Raw genomic sequence first — 27,265 nt, forward strand, 5'->3', positions numbered from 1 at the left:
CAGGAAAATATTCCTGTGTATTTTACAGTGGAGATCTTTCCGCTTTTGCCTTTCTAATCTATGTGGGGTGGCAGTCTCTGAGCTGATGCTTACTTGGGCAAGGAGGTTTGTCTCCTTGTTTCTCAATCCTGTTGCATCCTCTAGCATAATAAAATCTGAAAGGGAAGGGAGAGGTTTTGCAGTTAATAACAAGGGCATTCCTTCCAAACCCATGACTACTTCCATTTAGAATATTAAGTGCAGCAGATACATGGGAACACCACCACTTACAAGTTTCTCTCCAAGTCATTCACCATCCTGAATTGAAATTGCTGTTCCTTCATCGCTGGGTCAAACTTCTGCAATTCCCTCCCTAATGGCATTGTGGGTCAACCCACAGCACGTGGACTGCAGCGTTCCAAGAAGGCAGCTCACCACCACCATCTCAAGGGCAACTAAGGATGGGCAATAATTGCTGGCCAGCCAGTGACACCCATGCCCCAGGACTGAATTAAAAATAAGTACAGATGGATGAGCTACTGCTGAAAGCAGTCACCTTTTGTCAAGCATAGTATGTGAGGATGAGAGTTTGGTGAGCAGGAGAAGGAAATGAGAGATCTAGTGATATTTATCAAAAGGTATAGTACTGTATGTGGGGCATTTTGAGTGGAAGACCGAAGCCTACGGTGGAACCTATCTGATTTTCCAATCATTCATTTCAAAGGAAAGAGCATCAGATGGACTCAGTTACTTTGATTTTCCCAAACAGTTTTTCCTTCCTGTGATCCACCTAAGTGATGCTTCATACCCAGTTGGAAAAGTTAGAAGTTCATCCATGTATCCAACATGTTTTATAAAAATGATGCTATTTTAGGGTGGGAAGAAGAATGATAAACTGTTAAAGTGGAATTGTTCCTTTACAGCCAACTGGCTATTATAGGAAAATGGAATTATAATATAACAGCTCGTTACGTTGCTCTCAGTTAGTCAAATTATACATTTTTTTTAAGGACGTGGGGTTGGATTTACTGGGACACCATGAACCCACCCTTCCTTTTCCTGCAACTAAGTTGTTGTAGGAGATCTGCCCTGGCTGATTAGCCATTAATAGACTGGAGGTAGGAGGTCCCTCTCAGGAATAGGAAGTCCCACCTCAGAACTGCTGGTAAATCAGAGGCCGACAACTTTACAGTACCAGTAGCATCACCGGGAGCAGTGGCCACTATCAGTATTGTACTCTGGGCTTGAGGCGGGAATGGGTACAATCTGTGCTGAATCATATTGAAAGTGTTTAGGGGACTTGCCTGGTGCCAAACTGGCGAGGAGGATGAAGCTCAGGGTTTGAGAGATCATGTGGTTGGGAAACATCTTGGCTGGAATTTCATCCACCCCCACACATGCCCCTCCCCCCAGTTCCACTTTCACATCCACTGGCAGGGGAATGTAAAATCCCGCCCATGATGTTTATCATGTAACACGCATGTATTGTGCAGCTGATATGCTGGGTTTACCTTCCGTATCTTTAAGAAAACAAAAATGCCCACCTGCCGTATTCTAAAGTGAAATGATTGATTGGCGTTAGTTGACGAAGTTTGCAGATTCGTGGTTGCTTATAAATTCCTGGCTTTGGGCGAGAAATAACCATTAACAAATTATTGCTTTTTTTTATTGTTATTAAGCCACTGTGGCATATTGTAAAATGTTTGATATATTGGTTTATTTGAATGTTTTAAATACACAAAGTAAATGTTTTTCAAGTTCTACCCTTTCAATTCTCACTTAAAATTCATGTCAATTTGCTAAAAATTAAAATCTAATTCAGCATGAATTAAATATGATTGATGACAAAAGTCATTTAGATTGCATTAATTTAATGGCCAGGTTGGAGAACCAGAAAGTCAGCGATTGAGTTTTATTTGCTGAGACTGTAAAAATGTTTGAATTGAAACTTTCAGATTGAACTTTATCAATTTTATTGGAACAACGTTCAACAAAAAGTAACACACCAAGCAAAAGGATGAATTTTTATTTCATTGTATTTCTGAATGAACGAAGCCAGAACATTTGTCACATGGAGGTTTTCTCATATTTCAGATCGTACCAGTTAAGAGAAACAGTGTAACATTACAACCATTAACCTCCGACACTGTGTATGAGGTAACAGTAACTGCTGTCTATACTTCAGGTGATGAGGCCAGTATATCCGGACAGGGAAAAACCTGTGAGTATAACGATGACGAGTTGCATTTCACCAGTCTTCTCATTTGTTCGCAATGGGCAGGACTTTTTGGCCATTCACACCAGTGGGATTCTCCTGTCCCTCTGCAAGTGAACGGAGATTTGGCTGAGGGTCAAATTTTCTGTCCCTCTTGGCACTGGTGGTGGGTGTGAAAGGCTGGAGAATTCTGGCATTTAATGGAGGCAACTGGACAACTGGCGAGAGCCCTGCATCACCATCTCCTTTCAGAAAAGTCTGCAGCATTAGGTGCCATTCAGGCATTTAAAAGACATAGCAGGCCTTCCCCAGGATCAAAGATGCCTGCTGTGGAAGTCCCACTGGCTAAGAGTAACTGGTCAATCGTTGGCCATCAGTTCTATTGAACAGCAGCGCCTTTGGAAGTGGAGGTGGCTGTTATCGGTGTGACACCCACCCAAAACCCAGTTCCTGCATCCCATGAATGATGGTAGAAGGGGATTTATGGGGTTGGGGTTGGGGTTGTGGAGATTGGAAGAGAGAGAGCGGGAAGACCTGAAGAATGAGTGATGAGTATCTTTCAATGAGGGAGCCAAAAGCAATCCTGCATGGGTTAGATTGTCATGCTGCACACAGGGCAAGTTCCCTGCCCATCACTAGGTCAAGACCAGTAGCAGTGGGATGAGGCTCTTAAATGGACATCAACTGCCCATTTAAGAACCTCAATTAGAATCATAGAATCCCTACAGTGCAGAAGGAGGCCTTTCAGCCCATCAAGCCTGCACTGACAACAATCTCACCCAGGCCCTATCCCCATAACCCCACATATTTACCCCAGTCCCCCTGACACTAAGGGGCAATTTATCATGGCTGATTAACCTAACCTGTGCATCTTTTGGAGTGTGGAGGAAACCCACATAGACATGGGGACGAATGTGAAGACTCTACACAGACAATCACCTGAGGCTGCAATAATTAAACCTGGGTCCCTGGCTCGGTGAGGCAGCGGTGCTAATCACTGTGTGCCACCGTGTCATGATGGTCTATCCTGCCATGGGCTTACTTGGTGGGGGTGGGGGGTATGGTGGACTGATCCCCACCCACCACCCTCCTCCTTGACTAAATGCTCACCCCAACCAAACTCATTCTGAGGTGGGGCACTAAATTCAGCCCAATGATTTCACTATAACGCAAATACAGTATGTGCTGTGGTATGCAATTTAACTGGTAAGCTGTTGATCATTTCCTTCAAAGTAATCGGTTATCAAGACAAGGGATTTCAGAGCCTTTTTCCAGAAAATAGCCAGTAAAGAGATATTTTCTGTTTTCCACATTCTGGTTATTTTCAGAAAGCTTTTGCTGATTCTGAAACAATCATGTTCTTTGACAATGCTTGAATAATTCAGTGCTGGATTCAGTGCTCCTGCATCAGCCTTTCAATTCCGGGCTCACGCTTTTTCACTTCCGCCATTCTTCATCAGATGTCAGGTAAAAGTAGAAAGGATAAATCAGGCTGAGGTTCCTAAGCTGCACAGAGGAAAGGAGCCCCCTCTGTGGAATACTAACATTGAACAGCTGGCAGATTTGTCTTCAATCCCCAGCTTTGGATGCATTCGTGCATCTATTTTTAATAGATTAGTCCCTCAGTGAAAATAGCAAGTAACTCATGATAACTCACAATAAAGTTTCAAGCTTGAATCTGCACTGAAATGAGAGCAGCTTGAGTCAGCGATTCTCTCTGACTGTACCAGTGAGGGAAATTGTGCTATTTGTTTAAATTTCAAATGACCAGGAAGTCATTTTCTGCAGCTGTTTATTTAAATGAATAATCATAGAATTGCTACAGTGCAAAAGGAGGCCATTTGCCCTAATGAGTCTGTATCGACTCTTACCCAAGGCCCTTTCCCCGTAACCCCTTATATTCTATCCCATTTATTCCCCCTAACTGCCATGCATCTTGGGACACCACATAGCAATTTAGCATGGTCAATCCACCTAACCTGCACATTTCTGGACTGTAGTAGGAAATCGGAGCACCTGGAGGAAACCCACGCAGACATGGGGAGAATGTGCAAACCCCATACAAACAGTCTGCCAAGACTAGAATTGAACCTGGGTCTCTAGCGCTCCGAAGCAGCAGTGCTAACCACTGTGCCACCCCAAATGTGGTGTTTACATTACAGTCACTAACACCAGAGAAAATAGTCAGGGCCACAGCTAAAATCTGGCACTGCAGGTGCGTCGGTCCACCTTGTTGTCTAATGAGGGGCATGCACACGGTAGGTCGTGCGTGGGCTGCTCTTGAATGTTTCAAGAGTAGCCTAGTACTTCGCGTCGTTCATGTATGCTTAAAACTGGACCAGCAGGTGGGCACCACAACAGCTCAGTGACTATCACTGTTAGCTGTGCAGATACATGGATTTGGGCCAGTGTCTGTGGGAGTTTGCGCATTCTCCCTGTGGTTGCGTGGGTTTCCTCCGGGTGCTCCAGTTTCCCCCCACATCCCAAAGATGCGCTCTTAGGCTGATTGGTGTAGCAAATTATCCCTAAATTATTCTCCCCTTAATCTGGTTTCCAATGGGGGTACCGTAAGCATAGACATGGGTCAAGGGTGGAGGAGGAAAAACACATTAAGATGGCGGCGTGGGCTCGTTGGGCCGAAGGGCCTGTTTCCTGTGCTGTGTTGTTTTTTGTTCTTTGTTAAGCATCAGAAAAATAGGGTCCTGTCAGTGAATGTTAGATTATAGAAGAAGAGCAAACGGGTGGGATTTTACAACCTCACTTGGGCGAGATTGTAAAATCCAGCCCGAGGCTAACGGAGAATTCCGTTCTACGAGCCTCCCCCGATCCGATTCCGGAGCTGGCAAGGCGGTAAAATTGGGCCAATGCGTTTTTAGTTACGAAATGATCCGTTAAAATCTTTCAATGCACGATACATCAGTATTCCTTATAAATGTCTGGTGGTCACCCTTTCCAGTTTTATTTCAAACTAATCATTAACAGTCATACATGTTAGTTGGTGCTATGTTAAGTTTTATCCCCTGCAGTGCAATTTGCTCCACCATCTAACCTGCGTATCTCAGAAGTATGGTACAATCGCTTTCAAGTTTCGTGGGATAAAGCTGAGACACAACCATTGGGATACGCTGTGATTTATCAGACAGTTTCTGGTAAGTGGAGATTCCACTTTGATTTGTGGAAGAGTTGCATCAAGAGTTAGGATTTACCCTTGAGTTATAAGGCTCGTACCACAACTTTAATCCAGTCAGAAAATTCTGAATGGAAATTCATTTCACACAGCATGCTCACCTTTTTACTCACTCATGGGACATGGGTGTTGCTGGCTGGCCAGCATTTATTGCCTATTCTTACTTGTCCTTGAAGCGCAGTTGCGAGTTAAGCGCATTGCTGTGGCTCAGGAGTCACATGTAGGCCAGTTAAAGTTGGCAGATTTCCTTCACCGAAGGACATTGGCGAACCAGATGGGTTCTTCCAACAATTGGCAGTGGTCATCAATAGATTCTTAATTCCAGACATTTTTTACTGAATTCATATTCTGCCATCTGCCATGGTGGGATTTGAACCCAGGTCCCAAGAACATTGGCTGAATTTCTGGATTAATAGTCTAATGACAATACCACCAGGCCATCACCTAATTGTTAATAAAAACAATATGTTACTTTTTGATATATCCTGTTTTGGAATAATTTCACTTTTGGAATAATTTCATTTCTCAAGATTTTTTATTCACAAAGAGAGTGACAGAGGAGAAGGAGGTGGGAATTTTGCCACTTGTACAAGACTTGTCTCTGACCCAAATATGTAAGAAGGTCAACAAAGATGGATGCACGGCTAAGACTCTAGTAATAGAAATAGGCCAGAGCAGACTAGAGAAGTACATACTGGAGAACATCTCTGAAGTAGTGGTCACAATATAAGGTTTAATAAATATGGGTGAGAGTGATAGAGCAAAGGCAACAGAATGGGAAAAGACAATTACAAGGCAATGAAGATGGAGCCAAAATAATAAATTGGAGAAAAATATTGAGAGGCTTAGAGGTAAAAGATCAATGGGCAGTATTTAAAAGAGGGATCAATAGCAGGGAAAATCCAGCCCCTTTCACTTAAATGGTAAAAAAAATGAAACTGGAGCAAAGGTCAAGATGGATATTACAATTGAGATGGTAAGAAAGGAGAAATTAAATGTTGACAAAGCCTTTAGTCCAGGTGAATTAAACTCATAGATTGAAGCTGAGAACCCTGGAAACAGGAATAGGCTATCCAGTCCTCAAACCTGTTCTGCTGTTGAGCTGGATCATATACCTGTTCTCTGATCCATGACCCTTGTGGCCTTGTATAATAAGAACAATTGCCGTGAGTACTGGCAATCTGAAGTAAAAACAAAATTGCTGGAAAATCTCACCAGGTCCAACAGCATCTGTGGAGTGAGGAACAACAATCAGATTCCTCTTTGAAACCAGTCACCCTGGGTATCCTTTTAAAGCTACCTGAGCATCTATGGGGTGGGATTCTCTGATCTCGTCATGTCCACCCAGCTGCATGTGAGAATGAAGAATTTGGCATTCTAGCCAAAACTCTCTTCACTGCAGCAGCAATGGAGCCATGGATGAGGTCGAGGCTTTTGATGTGGGTCTTGAAAATTGCAGTTTATTCAGCATCCGGTCTTTTAGATGAAAGAATTTCAGATGTCTGTTACCCTTGATGGAAAAACTGTTTCTTTGATGTATTCCTGAGTGGCCTAGCTTTAATTCTGTGACTCTGGCCCCATGTCCTGTGTTTCCCCAACAGAGGAAATAGTTTCTTTTTACGTCCTCCATCAAATACTTAACATTTCAAACACATGGATGAACCATCAACCTTCTAAACTCAAAGGAATGCAAATCAATGTAAACTGTCCTCGTGGTTTAACCCTGGTTTCCTTTTTGTATCATTCCAATGAGTACTAATTGTAACATATCAAAGGCCAGTACACCCTATCTGAGGTGCAGTGACCATAAATAAATGCAATGCTTCAGGTGCAGTCTGATCAAGGCTCTATACAATTGAAGCATACCTCATTCCAGCTCCATTGGGAATGAATTATCTTAAAAATAAATTAACCATTTTGATTAGATTTTTATTAATCTGCATCATTAATGAGTTGAATATCTGAAAATGTAAATCCTTTGCTTGAGACCACAGTAATAACTACGGATAGTCACTTGATTATCTACTTTAATGAGGCCCATTAGCAGATGGAAATATTTTATTTGACTTATGTCCCACATAAAGAAGGGACAGGCTTTAAAATCATTAATTTGATCAGAAGACTTTGATTCCAAATCCAGAGGCTATTCCGTGAGCCTTAATGATCCTGTATTGTTCTTACGATCAGGTTTCAATGGGTATATAACATCTAGTTCAATTAAGATTTGTAATTTGAAATTAAGCCCTGGTATCATCTCTAATAACCAGTGTGGCTTATGTGGAAAGACCTGTCAAATTCATTAATTAGCCCACTCGCATATAGTTTTTCTGAATATTGAACATGAGAAGAATTACAGACTCTCTCTTGTGTACAGGTCAAGCCATGGAAGTAATGGCAGGAGAGGATGCAGACTCAGTGGTAATTAAGAACCTGCAGAATGGCGTAGAATACAACGTCAAAGTGCTTGCAGTCTATCCAAATGGCAACAGTACAACTATTGAAAGAAAAGCTACAACATGTGAGTTCTAACGGCTTGAATGCAAGACCAATTTAGACAGGAGGAAATTACAAAGTTATAATTATCAAGGGGTTTTAATGCCACTAGAAGTCAATTGACTTGATTGAAACACATAAGATGTGGAGTGCTCTTGACAGGACGGATGTAGTGAGGCTGTTTCCTCTGGTAGTAGAATTTAGAGGCTCAGGACCACTGTTTAAAAATAAAGGGTTGCCCACTTAAAATGGAGCTGAAGTGAGATTTTTTTCTCCCAGAGAGTTATGAGTCTTTGGAACTGTCTTCCTGATAAGTCAGTGGAAGCAGAGTCTTTAAATGTTTTAAAGCAGATATGGATAGCTTCTTGATGAACAAAAAGGTAATAGATTATCAGGAGTAGCTGGAATGCAGATTTGAAGTTGCTATCAGATCAGCCATGATCTTATTAAATGGTGGAGCAGGTTCAAGGGGTCAAATGGCCTACTCCTGTTCCTTGTTTGTATGTTCGTAATCACCTCTGAGTTAGATGGTTGAGGCCTCAAACACTGCTGCAAGATTTGAGCACCTAGCCTGGGCTGACAGATCACAGAAGGACTTGCATTTAAATTGTGGCTTTCATGATCATCGGACACCTCAAACATTTCCAGCCAATGAAGCCCTTTTGACACATAGTCACTGTTTCAATGTAGGGAACATGGAAATCAATTTGCATACAACAAATAGAAATATGACAATAGCCTTATCTTTTAGATATTACTGAGGGACAAATATTGGTCAGGACATTGGATGATCTTACAGAGGTCTATAAAATAATGAGATAAGGTAGATAGTCAACATCTTTTCCCAAAGGTACGGGAGTCTAAAAACTGGAAGGTGTCAGTTTAAGGTGAAAGGGGAGAGATACAAAAAGGTCCAGAGTTGGGCGGTGATTATCTGGAACAAGCTGCCAGAGATAGTAGTAGAGGCAGGTACAATTTTGTCTTTTTAAAAAGGATTTAAACAATTACATCGGTAGGATTGGTAAAGAGGGATATGGGCCAACCGTGGGCAGTTGGGACTAGCTTAATGGTGAAAACTGGCTAGTATTGATAAGTTGGGCCGAAGGGCCTGTTTCCCTGCTATAAACCTGTATGACTCGATGTGCAGGTTAGTTGGATTGTCCATGCTAAATTGGCCCTTCTCCCCTAGTCAGTTTATGAACGGTATGCTTTGCGTGCACAGCGCGCAGCAAACAATCCTTTTTACTGTATCCCAATACGCATGACAATAATGAATCAAATCACTTACAACTTGACTAATCCTATTTATCATTCAGTCGTCAGAATACTGCTAGTGTGCACTGGAAGCAGCACTCTCCAAGTTGATTCTTTAAGGACCACTGTCAGATTTTGCCAGTCTTCAGCTACCTAAATTGGATGTTCTGTTTTGCAGTGTACTTGAATGTAACCGATCTCAGTGTCTATCAAGTCCAGTTGACGGCTTTGTGTGCTAAATGGCAAGGACACCCCGGAGCATCGGCCTTCAGGATTGTCTTGGAGTCAATGAAAGGTACATTCACTCTGAGAATTCACTGGAAACACTGAAATTTGGTATTTAATTTTTTCCTGTTTGAAATATCTTCCAAACCCTTTTCTTTACCTCTTCAAATGCCTTTCTTTGTAAAGCTACACACACCACTGAAAGTGGATGCATTTACTACATTTGATTGCAAAGAGCTGAAGGTTTTTCTCTGCAGAAGTTAAAACATTGTGCGAGAAGACATGACACAACCACACTGCATCACCATGAATATGTTTCACTGGATCCCAACACATGTGATAGTAATAAATTAAATCACTGGATATGGTCTTGGTTGGAACATTCCTCTCCTCCAAACACTGCCACTCCATTGCCTCCTGCTTTCCAGATGCCATATACCACATTATGGGGTGGGCCTATTTAAATAATAGGGGCAAGTGCTTTCACCTGTAGAAGTACAAGGGTGGCAGCTGCTTTAGAGGGGTAGAAGAATCCATTTTTCTGAGCGGATGCAAGAGATCACTCGGGAGAAAGTGGCAAAGAGGAAAAGTACAGTTTCAGTGTTAATGCAAGCCTATTCGTGACTAATAAATAAACTTTAATTAATTACAACACAATCGAATTACCTGTGGTTTTTCCCTGAAGGCAAACAGTATATTTATCTTTAATATCTGCTCTGTTCAATTACAGATGGAAAGTCACAGGAAAGCACCTTGCATGCAGGCATAGACAAGTACTGTTTCAGAATGCTCTTTCCCAGCACTCAGTATAAGATTACTGTGTATACACGCTTGCAAGACATGGAAGGATCGCCTGTTTCTGTTCTTCAATCTACATGTAAGTTTCTTTGTACAACGGACTCTGGCTTTAAATGTTGTCCCATTTCAAGTAAAAAATCAGTATGTGAAGAATTTAATGACACTCACAATAGCTCAAGTTGTGTCAAAATATTTTAGTGTGAATAGTATGAAGCCCATGTAGGTGGAAAAATACAACTAGAGTATTTAAAATATAATTAGCATCATGTAATAGTTGGCAACGGATGGGAAAATCCTTCCATTGGAGCTCCCAAATACTTATCATAGTTAGGTGATTTCTTCCTTAGTGAAGTGCTCTTATGAATTCTATAAATAGTCTCCTGGCATCTGTCTTGACAGGGAACTCTTCATATAGCAGCCTCTCTGTTCATATTTTGGTCCTTCCAGCATTCCCATTAATATCTTGGCTGTACTTTAATGGTCTATTTTATTAAATATTGCTTTCAGCAGGGTCCAGATTGGGAATTGGGAGTGCACATTTCCCACAATTTTCTATTGTAATGCTAGTTTGCCATTGGTGCAGTCTCCTTTGTCCCTCCTATATCCCCCACCGCCCACCTCTCTCTCTCACACACACACACACACACACACACACACACACACACACACACACACACACACACACACACACACACATTGTGATAACTCATCATTGATATTGTTTCGCAGTGATGACTATCCTGTCTGATTTTATGGAAGTGGTCACACTGGAAAAGCCCAGTACTTTATCATTCAACATCCAATTCCTAGCAGGAATCATTCGTAGATTTTGTCTTTTTACCCAAGGGTAGTTAGCCAGTTCTAACTCTTTGAATGTTTCAATGGCTACAATCACATGACTGAGCAATGATCTGGGCTGGAACCTTATACAGTTTGTTTCAAATCCTTGCAGGGTCAGAACTGGCTCCCCCTCTAGATGTTCCTGCATCATCAGTGCCATTGACCAGTCCATGCTCCTCAGTGCCTCATGCAGTTTGTGTAGCTTAGTGCACAGTTCCTGCAGGCACTCCGAGTTCTATCTGCACCTTCATGAGTCACAAAAAGAGACTGAGAGATGGCCTAATGATCAGAAGTGTTGAGTCTTAATGTAACTGAGTGTTCACTATACTGCCAGATATTATACTGGAGTATAATATCCGAAATAACGAACACATTACTTTCTTTAATGACCAGTAATAATCACCGTAAGGTTGGCCATTATTTCCATGGAGGAACTGATGCATTCGGAGCCCTGAGCCATCGTGGCACACAGAAGCTGAATGAACTTCTCCATCCTCATCCCGACAGCTTTTGCAAACTCAGGGAACTCTGACATGTGGGAGCACATGTGTTGCTGCTGTTCAAGGAAGAGTCTCCTTTCCTGGGAGTCCTGAGGCCCTGCATGTACACCCGGCTGAACAAGGCAGAGCTTGCCCACCATCCTCCAAGTCAAACTGCCCACAGTTGCCTCCATTTCTGGCATCTCCTCCTGCTCACTGGTGACTTCCTCCTCACTCAGTGACGTGCAATTTGGATGGGTGTAGGGACTCACCAAGGTGTGTTAGTGGACATTGCGCTTGTCAGATGTGATGGAGTTATGTTGGTCAACTAATATAGAGGGAGGGGTCAACTTGGATGGATATCTGCACCTATGTGAGTCACAAGAAAAGACTATGAGAGCTAGCCTAATGAGCAGAAGTGTTGAGTCTTCTCAGTGTAACTGAGAGTTCGCTATACTGCCAGATATTATACTGGACTATAGTATCTTCCATAATGAACACATTACTCTCTTTAATGAACAATTCCACCACAGGTGTCCATTTCGACATGTCCAACCTCTGCATAATCATGTGTAGGTGGGGCACGTCCACCGGTTTGGATCCTTGCTGAGGCATTATGAGCCTGCTTTCCTGTGTTATAATTCCAGTTGGTGTTATAACTGAATGGGAAGATCCCTGAATGGAATCTTGGCTTAAAAGACCATAACCTTTACGTTGTTTGTTTAGAAAATGTGTCACAGGGTCACTAATTTGTTTTCTGAAAAAGCATTTGTTAAACATGAAAGTTTGATTATGATACAAACTCCTTTTCTCTCTCCTGAGCTTCACAAATATACACTGATATTAAAATCAACTCAGGTTGCAAAGTATATCTGAGGCTATAACGGCCTTGGTAACAGCCAGTCCCTTTAAACACACAGGCTGGCTGTGGTCAGACACACTCCACTCTGAACGCAAGTGAATTTCTGTGGATTTTTCCCAAAAATGCCCTCAGATGATTCTTATACCATCAGCCACCATGTCAAACTGAACTCTGGCTTCCACACGGGCGATTCCAAACCCCACTTTCAAGACAACACACCTTCTTTTAAATAATGCTTTCCTCCAGCTGCTTCCATCAAGGTTTTGCTTCCAGGTTTTACACCAGCCCCTTCAGGATTCCTTTGTCTTGACTGTTACACAAACTCTTCCCAATTGCTTTAACTATAAATTCCCAGGCTGAATTATGATAGCAAGTGTTCACTGCCCCATGCCAATCCCTCCCCTCCCAACCTGGCAATGTTCGCTGCCTCCCAGCATTGTTTACACCCCTCTACTAAACAGTGTTCACCCCCTAGCCTGGCAATGTTCACACACCCTCCCGGCATAGTTCACATTCTCCTCTTCCCTACTCCCCCCAGACTGAGAATGGGATTCAGTGCCCCACGCTCCCAGCCCAGCAGTGTTCGCAACCCTCCCCGCCCCCCCGCTCCTCCTGGCAGTGTGCATCGCCCTCCTCCTGTGACCCCCACCTGCTAGCCAGGCAATGTTCACCCATCTCCTAGCAAGATTAATTCCCTCCATTGGTGATGTTTGTGCACACCTCCCCCCCCCCCCCCCCCCACCCACCCATCCTGTGACAATTCCCACCCCATTTTTGTGGGGTGAGGGAAGATGGATGTTGTTGGGGGTTTGGGGTGTGGGAGAAAGTCTACACTGTTGAAGGGTGAAGGCGGGTGTGAACACTATCAAGATGTGAGGGAGGGTGTTGAGACTATGGGGGAGGGGAGGGAGAGGGGTGAACCCTGTCAGGGTCTTAAAGAATGGGAGTATGCATTGTTGGGGGTTGAGGGTGGGGGGTGTGGTTAGCTCTGACAGTAGGGTGAGGGCATGCAGTTTCAAAGGTTGACAACACCATTTAAAACCATATGACTCAATCAACAGAAGGTGGACATTAAAGCACATTCTTCTGTTGATTGAGAGCGTGGCTGCCCTGCAATCACATGTGACAATTTGCCTCTCAGTATTGTTTACCCCTGTATCCCTGCAGGAGCCACCTTCAGAAGGTGCAAAGGCTTCAGTATAAAAAAGCAAGTCGACAGACTAAATGGCAGTCAATGCTAGACCCTCTATCTGAAACTGATTGGAAAATCTGGGCCAATATTCTAAATCCTACATAATGCATGCTGCTTAAATATTGCAATATATGGAATATGTACAAGTTGGACACAAATTACGATACAGACTCATTGTAGTATTACTTGCAGCTTATGTTGGGAGCTGCAAAAAACAGAAAAGTACAGCACAGGAACACGCCCTTTGGCCCACCAAACCTGCACCAATCATGTTGTCTGCCTAAACTGAAACTGTATGAACTTATGGAGTCCATATCTTTCCATTCCCATCCTATTCATGTATTCATCTCGTTACTCCTTAATTGCCACTACCATACCTGCTCTCACCACTTTCCCGGGCAGCACGTTCCAGACATTCATCACTCTCTGTGTAGAGATCTTGCCTTGTACATTTCCTCTGAACTTTTCTCCATGCACCTTAAACTTATGACTCCTAGTAGAATCATAGAAAAACTACAGCACAAACAGGTTCTTCAGCCCACAAGTTGCGCCGATCATATCTCTACCTACTAGGTTTATCTATAACCCTCAATCCTATTAAGTCCCTTGTACTCATCCAGAAGTCTGTTAAAAGACCCTATCAAACTTGCCTCCACCACCACCGACAGCAGCTGATTCCACTCACCCACCATCCTCTGAATGAAAAACTTACCCCTGACATCTCCTCTGTATAGTACTTGACTTTTCTACACTAGGAAAGAGCATCTGACTATCCATTCTGTACATGCCCCTCATAATCTCATAGACCTCTATTAAGTCACCCCTCAACCTCCATCGTTTCAGTGAGAACAAACCGAGTTTATCCAACCACTCCTCAAAGCTAACTTAAATTGGAATTAAGTAAACTGAATTCTTTAGTGGAATTAGACAGTACAAAGATAACTTGCAAAAAACATGTTTGTGTTGTAATTATTAAAATATAAGCCACTATTTCTTTTCTTGCTGTTAGTGCCACTTCCGACAAGGTCTGCATTTCTTTCGAATGCCGTTCCTGCTGTCTTCAAAGGTAGGATTATTGTTCGTTCAAACTTTTAGGGATGGGCAATAAATGCTGGCTTAGCCGGTGATGCCCGCATCTCTTGAATTAATTTTAAAAAATTGTATTTCTGCACCAGAGCTGTGTGAATTTGCTATTGTTACACCTACTTGTGCAGAAGTTGGGAATGTTAATTTAAAATTTTGTGTTCAGGACTAGTCATTTTATTACACTTGCATTTCCCAATGATCTTGCTATGGGATTTTGCACTGCCAATTACTATAAATCAGAAAGCCAAAAAGAGCACATCCCTTACTGTGGGGCATTTAGTACCTGTATGAATAGAACTGTATCTCTTTAACCAATTAAACTGAAGAATAGCCCATGAATAAATCAGAGTCTGAATGAGAAAGTGTAAGCAGGAATATTGAATTCTTTGTGATATCAGGTTTGGAATGTGAAATAACAGGCGGGAAAAATATCTTCTTGTTGGGCAGTGAAAAGTAACTCTAGAATGTGCTGAATGCATTCTTTCAGGTTTTAATTATTGTTGGATAATGCAAAAGGGGCAAACATATTTAATTTTACGTTTTTCTCGATTTTTGTTCAAACCTTCTCTCTCTCTCTTATTTCTTTCTCTATACCTAAGGTGACATTGAATCCACCCACTCTAACTTACCCTATCTTGTCAGTCCTGGCATGTTAATTTCACAATCTTTTAATCTGATTGATTAAGGAGTTTAACAATTGATTGCCTTGTTCACTCAGATTCTCTGTTTCCCTCGCTTGCACGTCCAGCAATTTGCCGCGCAGAATTATCTAAAACTCCAAACCAGTGCCCTGTGCTGGTGAGCACAGAAATAGGATGGAGCAAATTGATGTGTGGCTGGGGAGATAGTAGGCGGATGGATTTAGATTTCTGAAGCATTGGGACCAGTTCTGAGATATTTGAGACCTGTGTGAGAAGGAGTGAGTACTCCTTAGCAGGACTGGGACCAGTGTCTTTCCAGGGAGATTCACTAACGCTGTTGGGGACCATTTAAACTAGCCTGGCTGGGGGATGGGAACATGAGGGAATTCATATTCGAGAAGGTAATAAGCAAAATTGGAAGCGGCAGAAATAAAGACTGGTGTCAGAATCTGGAAAAATGTTAAAAAGGCAATCTGTCAACATTTGCAATGAAGCAGATGAATTGAAGGCACAAAAAGAAGTCAATGGATATGCTCTATTTTTGCCATTATGGAGATGTGGGTGCAGGGTGACCAAAGCCAGGAACCGTATATTCAAGAGTATTCAACATTTAGGAAGGATAGGCAAAAAAGAAAAGGATTCCTAAGTTCCACGTGTTGTAAGATTGATCTTATTGGCAAACCTCTTAAATAGGGGCCAAACCATTTGCTCACTATTCAAGCTTGATGCTGAAATAGGAAACACCAAAAATATTTTGTAGGATAATGGTTACCCTGATCAGATCATTGTCTGCTGTATATCTGTTTATCATGCAAACACATGAATGGTCCTAAGGCAGCCTCTTGTGGTCTTGAAAATGTCCAGTCTACATTAGATGAAGGGTAAGGTGTTTCAAAGATTTGAGCAACAGGTTTCACTCTGCTACTATGCAGAAGCAATGCAAATGGTATTTACCATTAACAGGATGCTGACATCAAGCTAAAAAGATGTTCTGCCTATCACACAAGTGAGTCATGTGGTACTGAATTTCAGCACTGATGTGATGCCAGCTATATAGGTCATACGTTCCATGGACTAGCGGATTGTATGAAACACTATCTCCCTTTGGCTGTTTGCAACAGGCCTGTGCTGACCACACTCAACCAGCTTGTGTTTATAAAACTCAAAATGTAGGGGGAATTCTCCAGCCGAGTGTGTGTCAAGACTGGAAATTCCCAACTGAGGGCAATGGACCTCTAAACGATCCAGCTGAAATTTCTGTCTTGGCTGCTATAATTTCTGCGGCGGACGAGGCTGAAGAATTTCAGCCATAGTGTCCACCCTTAGATATGATTTCACAATTGGACAACAATTGCCAAACAATTGTGCTAAGACGTACACTGACAGCACATTAAGATTGTAAGCTGGGCTTACAGTGTGGTGCAATTGCACATGCTAGAAGCTACATATAGTCATACACAGAGCCTTATCATTTGCAGATGGAAGGAACATGTCCACACATTGCACCATTTTTCAACTCAACAATAGCTTGAGGGGAACAACCATACCTGGTTCATTCCCCATGATAATGTCTTGAACAATCAAGATTGACTAGCCTGTTTTTGAATTTAGACAAAATTTTGGCAGTTAACTGCTCCATGGTGCTTTTATATGACAAATCAGAGTCCACTTACTGACTAATTAGCATCGTTGTCTCATGCTGCATAATTGTCATTCCCTTCGCAATTGTATTGGTGTGAACTCTATCCTGATAAGCGCAAGATGAAAAACTTTGACAGCAATACCCAAATCTTATATTACCAAATGACTATTTCCAAATTTGATGATTACACAACACTAGTTGAGAATGTAAATTGTGAGGAAGTTGCAAAGAGGCTTCCAGCGGATGTAGACAAGTAAGTGTGTGGGCAGAATATGGCAGATGAAATATAATGTGGAAAAATGTGATGTTATCAAAACAGAAATGCAAAATATTTCTTAAATGGTGAGAGATTGGAATGTGTTCATGTCCAAAGGAATCTGTATTCTTGTTCATGAGTTACTAAAAGCTAGTCTGCAGGTGCAGCAAGCAATTAGGAAGGCAAACATTTGCTCTTTATTGCAAGGGGATTTGAAATGTTTTGCTGCAATTCTGTAAAGCCTTGGTGAGACTACCTATGCCTGGAATATTGTGTGCAGCTTTGGTCTCCTTACCTAAGGAAGGATATGGTTGCCATAGAGGGAGTGCAACCAGGTTCACCAGACTGATTCCTGGGATGGTGGAATTGAGGATACTGCGTCTGTATGCTCTAGAGTTAATAAGAATGAGAGGTGATTGTATTGAAACGTACAGAATTCTTACGGAACTCGGTGGGTTGTGATCCCCCTCTTGGGTTGGGTTGACAGGTGTCTAGAGCCAGGGGACAGTGTCAGAATGAGGGGTAGGCTATTTAGGGTTGAGATGAGGCAGACTTTTTCCACTCAGAGTGGTAAACCTTTGGAATCCTCTACCCCAGAGGGCCATGGCGGTTCAGTCATTGAGTATGTTTAAGCAGAGATTGATGGATTTCTCAATACTAATGACAGGAAAGGATATGTGGACTGTGTGGGTAAATGGCATTGAGGCAGAAGACCAGCCATGATTTGGTTAAATAGTGGAACAGACTTGAGGGGCCGAATGCCCCAATGCTGTTCTTATTTCCTATGCTGCAAAAGCAAATCTACTGAGGGCAAATACCATTGATTACCAAGCCGCAGCAAGTTATAGTCCATTATTCAGAAACTAAAAATATTTTGCAGCCAAACCTGCAACTAGTAAAATGGTTACATCATTGATTGCTCGTATTGGTGCAGGTCATCCTGCTTTTCAAGAAGAAAACGTATGATCAGTTTATTCACATCAAATTGTTGTCTAAGTTTTCTGTACTCTCAAGTTTAGCAGTCATCCAATGCTCTATTTGTTTGTTCTGTGTTCCCCTGAAGCTGATGATGTGCGCATGCTATTGTAATGTAATTGTGACTTTGTAACAATGGAGCAGATGTTCAACATGCCACTTGGATACTCATCTATACTTAGCACACCACTTGTTGTTATGGAAACAATTAATTTCCAGGGCATCAAGTTGAGGGTGGCATATGGTGACACAGAGGTTAGCACTGTCTCACAGCGCCAGGGACCTGGGTTCGATTCCCTGCTTGAGTCACTATCTGTGCGGAGACTGTACATTCTCCCCGTGTCTATGTGAGTTTCCTCCCATAGCCCGAAAGACATGGGGTCGGGTGCATTGGCTGTGCTAAATTCTCCCTTGGTGGTGACTAACTTCATTGCAGTGTTAATGTAAGCCTACTTTTGACATTAATAAATAAACTTTTAAAGATAATTTAGCCCTATGTGGCTTTAGAAAGATGATTCTCATTCTGAACCACAAGATGGTGCTGTTGCTCTTTGATTAAGTTACAACCTTATCATGCATTATTTTTCTTAAATATCGGTTATGTATATGCAGTGAATCAGCAAATCGTTTAAATTTGATCAATCAATGGAAATAAATCACTTAAAGTTAAGGAGCTAGTATCTTTGAAATGCGTGTCAATTATACTGATGCCGCAAGTCATTGCTTTCCAGGTAATTAAAGTCAGCAGCAAACCCTGGGAGATGACATTATTTGTGGCAACTCGTTCCTGCATTGATGTGTTACACCTGAATATCCTGATGGATGATTGGCCTATTGGACAGACCTTACTAGTCTGCCACTCGATATCAGATAAACCAATGAGGAAGGCTGTTCAGTCCATTTTAGTTCCTTGATCTGGAAGGACCCTACAATGTTCCCAATAGTTGTCCAAGAGTTTCTTGAACAATTCCAGGATTTTTGTTGAAGCTATATCACCCAGAGACAATTTCCTTCATGAGACGAAGAACTTCCTGACATTAATCCTGTGCATACTTTGAATAATTTGCTGTTGCATCCCATATACATCATAAGAACATAAGAAATAGGAGCAGGAGTAGGCCATCCAGCCCTTCGAGCCTGCCCCGCCATTCAATAAGATCATGGCTGATCTGTCGCTGCTCAGTTCCACTTTCCCGCCCTCTCCCCATAACCCTTAATCCCCTCTCCTATCAAAAACCCATCAACCCGCGTCTTAAAAATATTTAGCGAGGCAGCCTCCACCACTTCAACGGGCAGAGAATTCCAGAGATTCACCACCCTTTGAGTGAAGAAGTTCCTCCTCAACTCCGTTCTAAACCGCCCCCCTTTTATCTTGAGGCTGTGCCCCCTAGTCCTACTGTCTTTTTTGAGCGGGAAGAGTCTTTCCACCTCTATCCTATCCATCCCATTCATCATCTTATACGTCTCAATGAGATCTCCCCTCATTCTTCTAAACTCTAACGAGTACAAGCCCAGTTTATTCAGCCTCTCCTCATAGCTCAACCCCCTCAACTCCGGTATCAGCCTAGTAAACCTCCTCTGCACTCCCTCCAAGGCCAAAATATCTTTGTGCAGGTGCGGCGCCCAAAACTGCACACAGTACTCGAAGTAATTTTATGGATCTGCCATCTCCATATAGTTTGTTATGATGTATACTTGAATAAGATCATTTCTCATTCATCTCCATTTGAGGTTGATGTGCCCAAGTTTCTGTAGTCTTTTTTGATCCATTAAAGATCTGCCTTTCGCTGACTGCAATGTTGGCACAGTGGTTAGTTAGGTTTATTTATTAGTCACATATAAAGTTTACATTAACACTGCAATGAAGTTACTGTGAAATTCCCCTAGTCGCCACAGCCCAGAGCCTGTTTGGGTCAATGCACCTAACCAGCACGTCTTTCAGAATGTGGGAGGAAACTGGAGCACTCGGAGGAAACCCATGGAGACATGGGGAGAACATGCAGACTCCTCACAGTCAGGGACTTGAGTTCAATTCCGGCCTCAGGACACTGTGTGGAGTTTGTACATTCTCCCTGTATCTGTGTGTGTTCCCTCTGGGTTCTGCGACAGTCCAACGATGTGCTGGTTAAGTTGATTGGCTATGCTAAATTGACCCTAGTGTCATGCGGATTAGCAGGGTATATATGTGGGGTTACAGGAATAGCCTGGATGGGATTATTGTCAGGTGCAGACTCAATGGGCCGAATGGCCTCCTCCTGCACTATAGGGATTCTATGAATTTTACTATCTTAGAAGTTTAAATAAAAGAAGGCCCATATTGGCTGGAATCCTCTCCAGCTCAAAAAAGCGCGAGAAAATTTCAGGGAACAAACCGGCAGGCTGCAGACAGCCTCCGAAATTTCAAACAAATGGGACCTACACTGTTCAGAAAGAAGAAAAGGAGAAAAGAAAGTGCTACACTTTCAAAAAGTAAAAATAAATCACCATGATCGGCAGGGGCCTGCCAAGATCTGTAAAAAGCACCAAAAAACATAGTGACGGAACCATTGGTTGTGGCCAGCCTGAAGTGGAAATAAAGTTACTGCACTGACTGTCTTAAAGGGGCAACAAAATTTAAAGTAGTAGCTACCAGACCAAAATAAAGAAGAGCTAGATGCATTTTGGATCAGGAGATGGCCACAAGACACAGGAGTGGTCTAGCACTCCACGACAAAGCTTCCAGGGTAATAAGACACCCCAGAGAGTGGGTAATTCCCAATAAAATGCCAAGAGTAATAAGGGATCCAAGAGAGAAGACAACAGAAGATTCCAGAGCAAAGGAGCCTAAAGACCCCAAAGCAAGAAAGACAGAAGGTGCCAGAACAAGGCAGATAATATTCAAGTAAACAACAAGACGGTTGCCGGCCATATAACTGAAATGAAATGCCGAAGAGGTTAGTACAGAAGAAAGAGATGGCTGAGAAACAGCCAAAAGGCTCAAATATAGAGTTTCTTGAAAATATTGACATTGTACCCAAACTACAACAGCTGATGGCAACATGGATTGTGCAGGCGATTGTGAATGAAGGAAAGCTATCTGAGGAACTCAAAAGAAGTAAAACATTCTAATCGTCAATGAGCTGTTCTACAGGAAAACGTTCACCACAGAACTGAACTGGTAGCTCAAGATTCAAGCTGAGTCAATGAGATGATGCACTGAAATCCAGAGTGAATTGGTAGGAAGTCAACAAAAAAATAAGCAGCTGAAAGAACAGTTGATTATCCTTCAAGATCAAATGCAAAAGGAATGCGTAGCTATTCAGCAACATTTAGAAATGAAGACTGTCTAAAGCAGCAGAATAAACTCAATGGGACTCCGCTGAAATACTAGAAAACTCAAGATGGCGCAAGTGAGCTTCACAAAGAAAAGGACAACCTTTTTGACAGACCTTCACATGCTACAAGAACTCCCTCAGGTCAAAGTTTAATTATGAAGAGAAGCAAAATGAATTTCACATCACTCACTCTGAACAAACTGAAGAACCAGTGGGCAGAGAGAACTGAACAACGTCTCACACTCCAGAAGGAAACCAAATACTACAAGAACTGGACTGAAGAGCTGAAGAAGCAGTTGAATGAAAATGAGGAGGCATTGAAAGGAAAAGCCGTAGAACTTTCCACGCTGCAGAGAGAAATAAAAGACAGGAATAAGATAGGAAGCTGTAAGTCCGACCCTGAAGCACAATGAAATAGGAGAAGATAGAGCACTGGGTGTCTCAAGCACAATGAAAATCATTGAGCTGAATGGAAAGTTTCAGAAGCTTGCAAAATGATCAGAAACAAAATAGCAAATACATGTTCGGCTTAATTGTGAAACAGTTGTAAATGAAGGTTCCATTTGCAACCCGCCCATATCCAGCAAGAACATGGCAGACAGCACATGAAATATAATTGGATTCCACTCCAGGAGTGAACTGGATTTATTTTGCTGTTTAAGACACGCTTCCTTCAGAAGGAGTGAGATAAACCTGCAGTGTCTGAAAATTGCAGACAGGTCATTTAGCTTCTGCTAAATCTTTTGACATTCCTCATGCTGTTCTGTGAGAATTTTTACTTTCTTTTGCCAGTCCAGGTTCTTGATTTTCGTCCTTTCATGTAACTCCTTGGAAGTACAGGCCAAAAATCTCCCATCCTATCTGCCGCGTGAATCTTAGAGGGGGAGACAGAAAATTCGGTGGACCATTCAAAGGTCCATTGAGCTCGGGCAGGAATTTCTGTTCCTGGGGCTGGAAAATCCTAGCCACAATGTTTTTTCAAGGTTTCTTCCAAATGTCTGACTATTTTCTTCAATTATATAGTCTATTACTTTTAGTCCTGTTGCACCTGTTTGTTCAGGTCTTTTGCATTTGGCTCCTTGATGACTTTAATGCCTCAAGCATTTCCAAGGGTATATACTCAACCTGAATCTGAAATTTCAAAGCTTGCAATTCAGTTCTGACATTTTCCAGGTGCATTTCATTTCCCTTTTGCAACATTTATTTGTTTTGGATTTAATCAATTAGCTTTCCTTCATTCACAGCCAGTTGGTTGCTCTACACTTTTCCTTGCTGTTACAGTTAAGGAAATGTGTTGGGGTTTCCAAAAGGATACATTTTTGAGACTTCCAGGAAGTTACCTGTCTTTGATGCCATTATGCGGTCTACTCTTTCTTCCCTTTTAGAACTTTACTGGAGCTTTTCTATCAGTCTTTTTAAGCTCTATATTCTCCACAACTTGAAAATTAAAATATTCATCAGTGGCTTTTAATGGTTCATCAAAGCTGGTTGAGGTTTTATCACTGCTTCAGGACTATTTTATCAGCAAGTTCACAAAACCAGCTATTAATCTGGACTTTTCTCTGACTTCCTACTTAAACTTGATCAACTCTGGCAGTTTAAAAACTCTTCTTCAGGAAATCTAATTATGTATTAGATTTGAACCTTGGATGAACTAAACTGATCTGTTAAGTTGGATTTTTAATCCAAAATTAACATCATTTAAAATATAGTAAAGCTGTTCATTTGAAGACAAAGGATTACCTGCTTTTGTTGGTATTGACAGTGTCTGCACTTGTCAATATCAGCAAACACTCAGATCACTCAGATCCTGTGTGAATCAGCTGGCAGGAGTATTCACAGACGTCTTCAACCTCTCTTTACAACAATTTGAGGTCCCTATTTGCGTCAAGAAGATGACCGTCACCGCGGTACTTGAGAAAAACCAGTCAGCGAGCCTTAATGATTATCGGCCAGTGGCTCTGACATCTATCATTTATGAAATGCTTTGAAAGGCTAGTCATGGCACAAATCAATTCCAGCCTCCTGGACTACTTGGATCCAGTACTGTTTGCCTACCACTGCAACAGGTCCACAGCACACACCATTTGCCTGGCCCTGCACTCAATCCTGGAACACCTAGATAACAAGGACACCGAAGTCAGACTCCTATTTATTGACTCCATCTCAGCCTTCAACACTATTATTCCCACAAAACTCATCTCCAAACTCCATGCCTAGGCCTCGGCACCTCAGTGTGCAACTGGATCCTGAATTTCCTAACTCACAGACCACAATCAGTAAGGATTGGCAAAGGATTTGTCATTTTCATAAATGACCTAGATGAGGAAGTGGAGGGATGGGTAAGTAAGTTCGCTGATGACACGAAGGTCAGTGGTGTTGTGGATGGTCTGGAAGGATGTCAAAAGTTGCAGCAGGACATAAATAGGATGCAGGACTGGGCGGAGAAATGGCAGATGGACTTCAACGCGGATAAATGTGTAGTCGTCCATTTTGGCAGAACCAACGGGATGAACGAGTACACTATCAAGGGCAGGGGTCTTAGTAGTGTTGAGGAGCAGAAGGATCTTGGGGTCCGGGTCCACAGGACTCTTAAATCGGCCTCGCAGGTGGAGGATGTGGTCAAGAAGGCGTATGGTGTACTGGCCTTCATTAATCGAGGGATTGAGTTTAGGAATCGGGAGGTAATGCTGCAACTTTATAAGGCCCTTGTCAGGCCTCATTTGGAATACTGTGCGCAGTTCTGGTCGCCTCACTATAGGAAAGATGTAGAAGCTATTGAAAGGGTACAGAGGAGATTTACAAGGATGTTGCCTGGACTGGGAGGCATGCCTTATGAAGTTAGGTTGTGGGAGTTGGGACTCTTTTCCCTGGAGAGACGAAGGTTGAGAGGCGACCTGATAGAAGTTTACAAAATGTTGAGAGGAATAGATAGGGTGGATTCTCAGATGCTATTTCCCCGGGTTGAAATGGTCGCTACGAGAGGACACAGATTTAAGGTGCGGGGAGGCAAGTACAGAAGTGATGTTAGGGGTAAGTTTTTCACTCAGAGGGTGGTGAGTGAATGGAATCGGCTGCCGTCAGTGGTGGTAGAGGCGAACTCGCTGGGGTCTTTTAAAAGACTTCTGGATGAGTATATGGGGTTTAATGGGATTGGGGGTTATAGATAGGTCTATAGATTGGTAGGTGTTGATGTGATCGGCACAACTCGTGGGCCGAAGGGCCTGTTTGTGCTGTAGTGTTCTATGTTCTATATGTTAACACCTCCTCCACGATCATCCTCAACACCAGTGTTCTCAGACCCCTACTTTACTCCTTATACACCTCTGACTATGTGGCCAAATTCCATTCCAATTTGACTTTCAAGTTTGCTGACGACACCACCATAGGGGTCAGATCTCAAACAATGACTAGACAGAGTACAGGAATGAAATAGAGAATCTGGTGAAAGGTGTGACAACAAGAATCTCTCTATCAATGTCAACAAAATGAAAGAGATCGTCATCAATTTCAGGAATTGTAAAGGAGAACATGTGACTATCTACATCAACAGAGATGAAGTAGAAAGGATCGGCAGCTTCAGGTTTTTAGGTGTCCAGATCACTAGTAGCCAGTCCTGGTCCTCCCATGTCAACATTATAGTTAAGAAAGCCCATCAACGCTTCTACTTTCTCAGAAGACTAAGGAAATTTGGCATGTGTTATGATTCTCTCCAACTTTTACAGGTGTGCCACAGAAAGCATTCTTTCTGGTTGTATCACAGCTTGGTATGGCTCCTGCTCTGCCCAAGATCACAAGGAACTACAAAAGATTGTGAATGTAGCCCAATCCATCACACAAACCATCCATTGACTCTGTCTACACTTCCTGCTGCCTCAGCAAAGTAGCTAGCATAATTAAGGACCCCACACATCCCGGACATTTTTTCTTCCACCTTTTCTTTCAAGAGACTTCTGGATGAGTACATGGAACTTAATAGAATTGAGGGTTATAGGTAAACCTAGTAGATATGGCTATCATTGGTGCAGCTTGTGGGCCGAAGGGCCTGTTTGTGCTGTAGTTTTTCTATGTTCTATGTTCTTTCTATGTTCTTCCGTTGGGAAAAAGATGCAAAAGTCTAAGATCACGTACCAACCGACTCAAGAACAGCTTCTTCCGTGCTGCTGTCAGATTTTTGAATGGACTTAACCTTGCATTTCTTGGCCCTCTAACTATGACTGTAACACTACATTCTGCACTCCCTCATTTCCTCCTCTATGAATGGTACACTTTTTCTGTATAGCACGCAAGAAACAATACTTTTCACTATGTTAATACATGTGACAATAATAAATCAAATCAGGCAATTAGGGATGGGCAATAAATGCTGGTGAATCTCTGGAATTCTCTACCCGTTGAAGTGGTGGAGGCTGCCTCGCTAAATATTTTTAAGACGCGGGTTGATGGGTTTTTGATAGGAGAGGGGATTAAGGGTTATGGGGAGAGGGCGGGAAAGTGGAACTGAGCAGCGACAGATCAGCCATGATCTTATTGAATGGCGGGGCAGGCTCGAAGGGCTGGATGGCCTACTCCTGCTCCTATTTCTTATGTTCTTATGTTCTTATGCCCATGTCCCATGAATGAATAAAAAAAGTTAGTTGGAATTGAAAGGATGTCACATTGTTGGCCTTTCCCCAGACTACTTGGGATATCCTAGATTCAAATAAATCAGAATATTCCTCTTTGAATCTAAGTTAGATGCTGTTATTGTAGAGAGAATCCTCATGTTCTATAGTTGATTCCAGTCATTTACACGTAAAATAAGACTACTTTTCTGCCCTTTCTGAAAGTAGGCAGCATTTCTGCCGATTTCCAAACCATTAGTATCTCCATGTTCAACTCTCTCATAATGACCTTCAGTGTTTCAGAAATCTTCTGCCTTATCTGTCTTAATACTTTGAGATAAATACCATCCATCCCTGCAGTGTTATTTGTTTTGAGCTCTTTTAGCCTTTTGAGGATTTGTATCAAAGCCATTAATTCTACTTGGATTATCGCTATTGCTGCAGTTGTGCTGAGTTCTTTGGAAACAGACTCAATGTGCACTATAATGTTAAGCTTCCCCATTGCCATCATCCAAACCGAACAATGCTGAGGTCTGATTAATTTTGTTTGACTTTTTATTGACTTTCAGTGCGACTGGCTTTTCAAAATTAAAGTCGATTTGAAGGCAAAGTTTCCCTAACAGAGGACAGTGGGCGGGGTTTTTCTCCCTGTCTGCGGCGTGCTTCACGGCAGCGGGAGGCAGCGCACGCTCGCTGGTGGCAGGACCTTATGGCCCCGCCATTGTCAATGGTATTTCCTGTTGAACCCACCCTTTGCCACCGGCAGATCCTGCCAGTGTGAACGGGAGCAGGATTTTGGTGCAAGTGTCATTCTAGGTGAGAACAAATGGTGCGATTCTCTGGCACAAATCAATTTTCCCATACTTAGTCATATTTTGGGAGAGGAGCAAGTTTTGTACCCATTCTGAGAGTAACATGGGGCCTAAACACACTGGCAAACTTGACTTCACATCTCAAGGCGATCTGAAGGTCCGCTCCCTCCCCCCATGAACATCGGGGACCTTTATTGAATGCATGTTTCCTTCCCAATAAAGATCACCAGCACTGAGGCATTGGGGCCTTCCCAATGTGTCCTCCTCCTTGTCCCCACTTCATGACCCCCCCTCTTTGTGACCCCTTTCATGACCTCCCATCATGACCCTCTCACTTCATGATCCCCTTCATGGCAGTTTTTACCTGGCAGTGCCCACCTGGCAACTTGGAAGTGCCCACTAGACATGGTT

General features: G+C 42.5%; 1 protein-coding gene across 1 annotated transcript in view; it reads left to right on the forward strand.

Moving 5' to 3' along the window:
• Nucleotides 1–27,265, forward strand: part of LOC145353921 (collagen alpha-1(XIV) chain-like) — a 141,597-nt gene that overhangs the window by 58,907 nt on the left and 55,425 nt on the right. The window contains exons 20-25 of the mRNA XM_080204918.1: nt 2,074–2,200; nt 5,221–5,343; nt 7,756–7,899; nt 9,307–9,423; nt 10,084–10,230; nt 14,534–14,590. Of these exons, the coding sequence (XP_080061044.1) occupies nt 2,074–2,200; nt 5,221–5,343; nt 7,756–7,899; nt 9,307–9,423; nt 10,084–10,230; nt 14,534–14,590 (715 nt within the window). The remainder of the gene's footprint in view (nt 1–2,073; nt 2,201–5,220; nt 5,344–7,755; nt 7,900–9,306; nt 9,424–10,083; nt 10,231–14,533; nt 14,591–27,265) is intronic.

This window comes from Carcharhinus amblyrhynchos, chromosome 16 (genome assembly GCF_965287045.1).
Source record: "Carcharhinus amblyrhynchos chromosome 16, sCarAmb.v2.hapA, whole genome shotgun sequence".
NCBI classification, from domain to species: domain Eukaryota; kingdom Metazoa; phylum Chordata; class Chondrichthyes; order Carcharhiniformes; family Carcharhinidae; genus Carcharhinus; species Carcharhinus amblyrhynchos.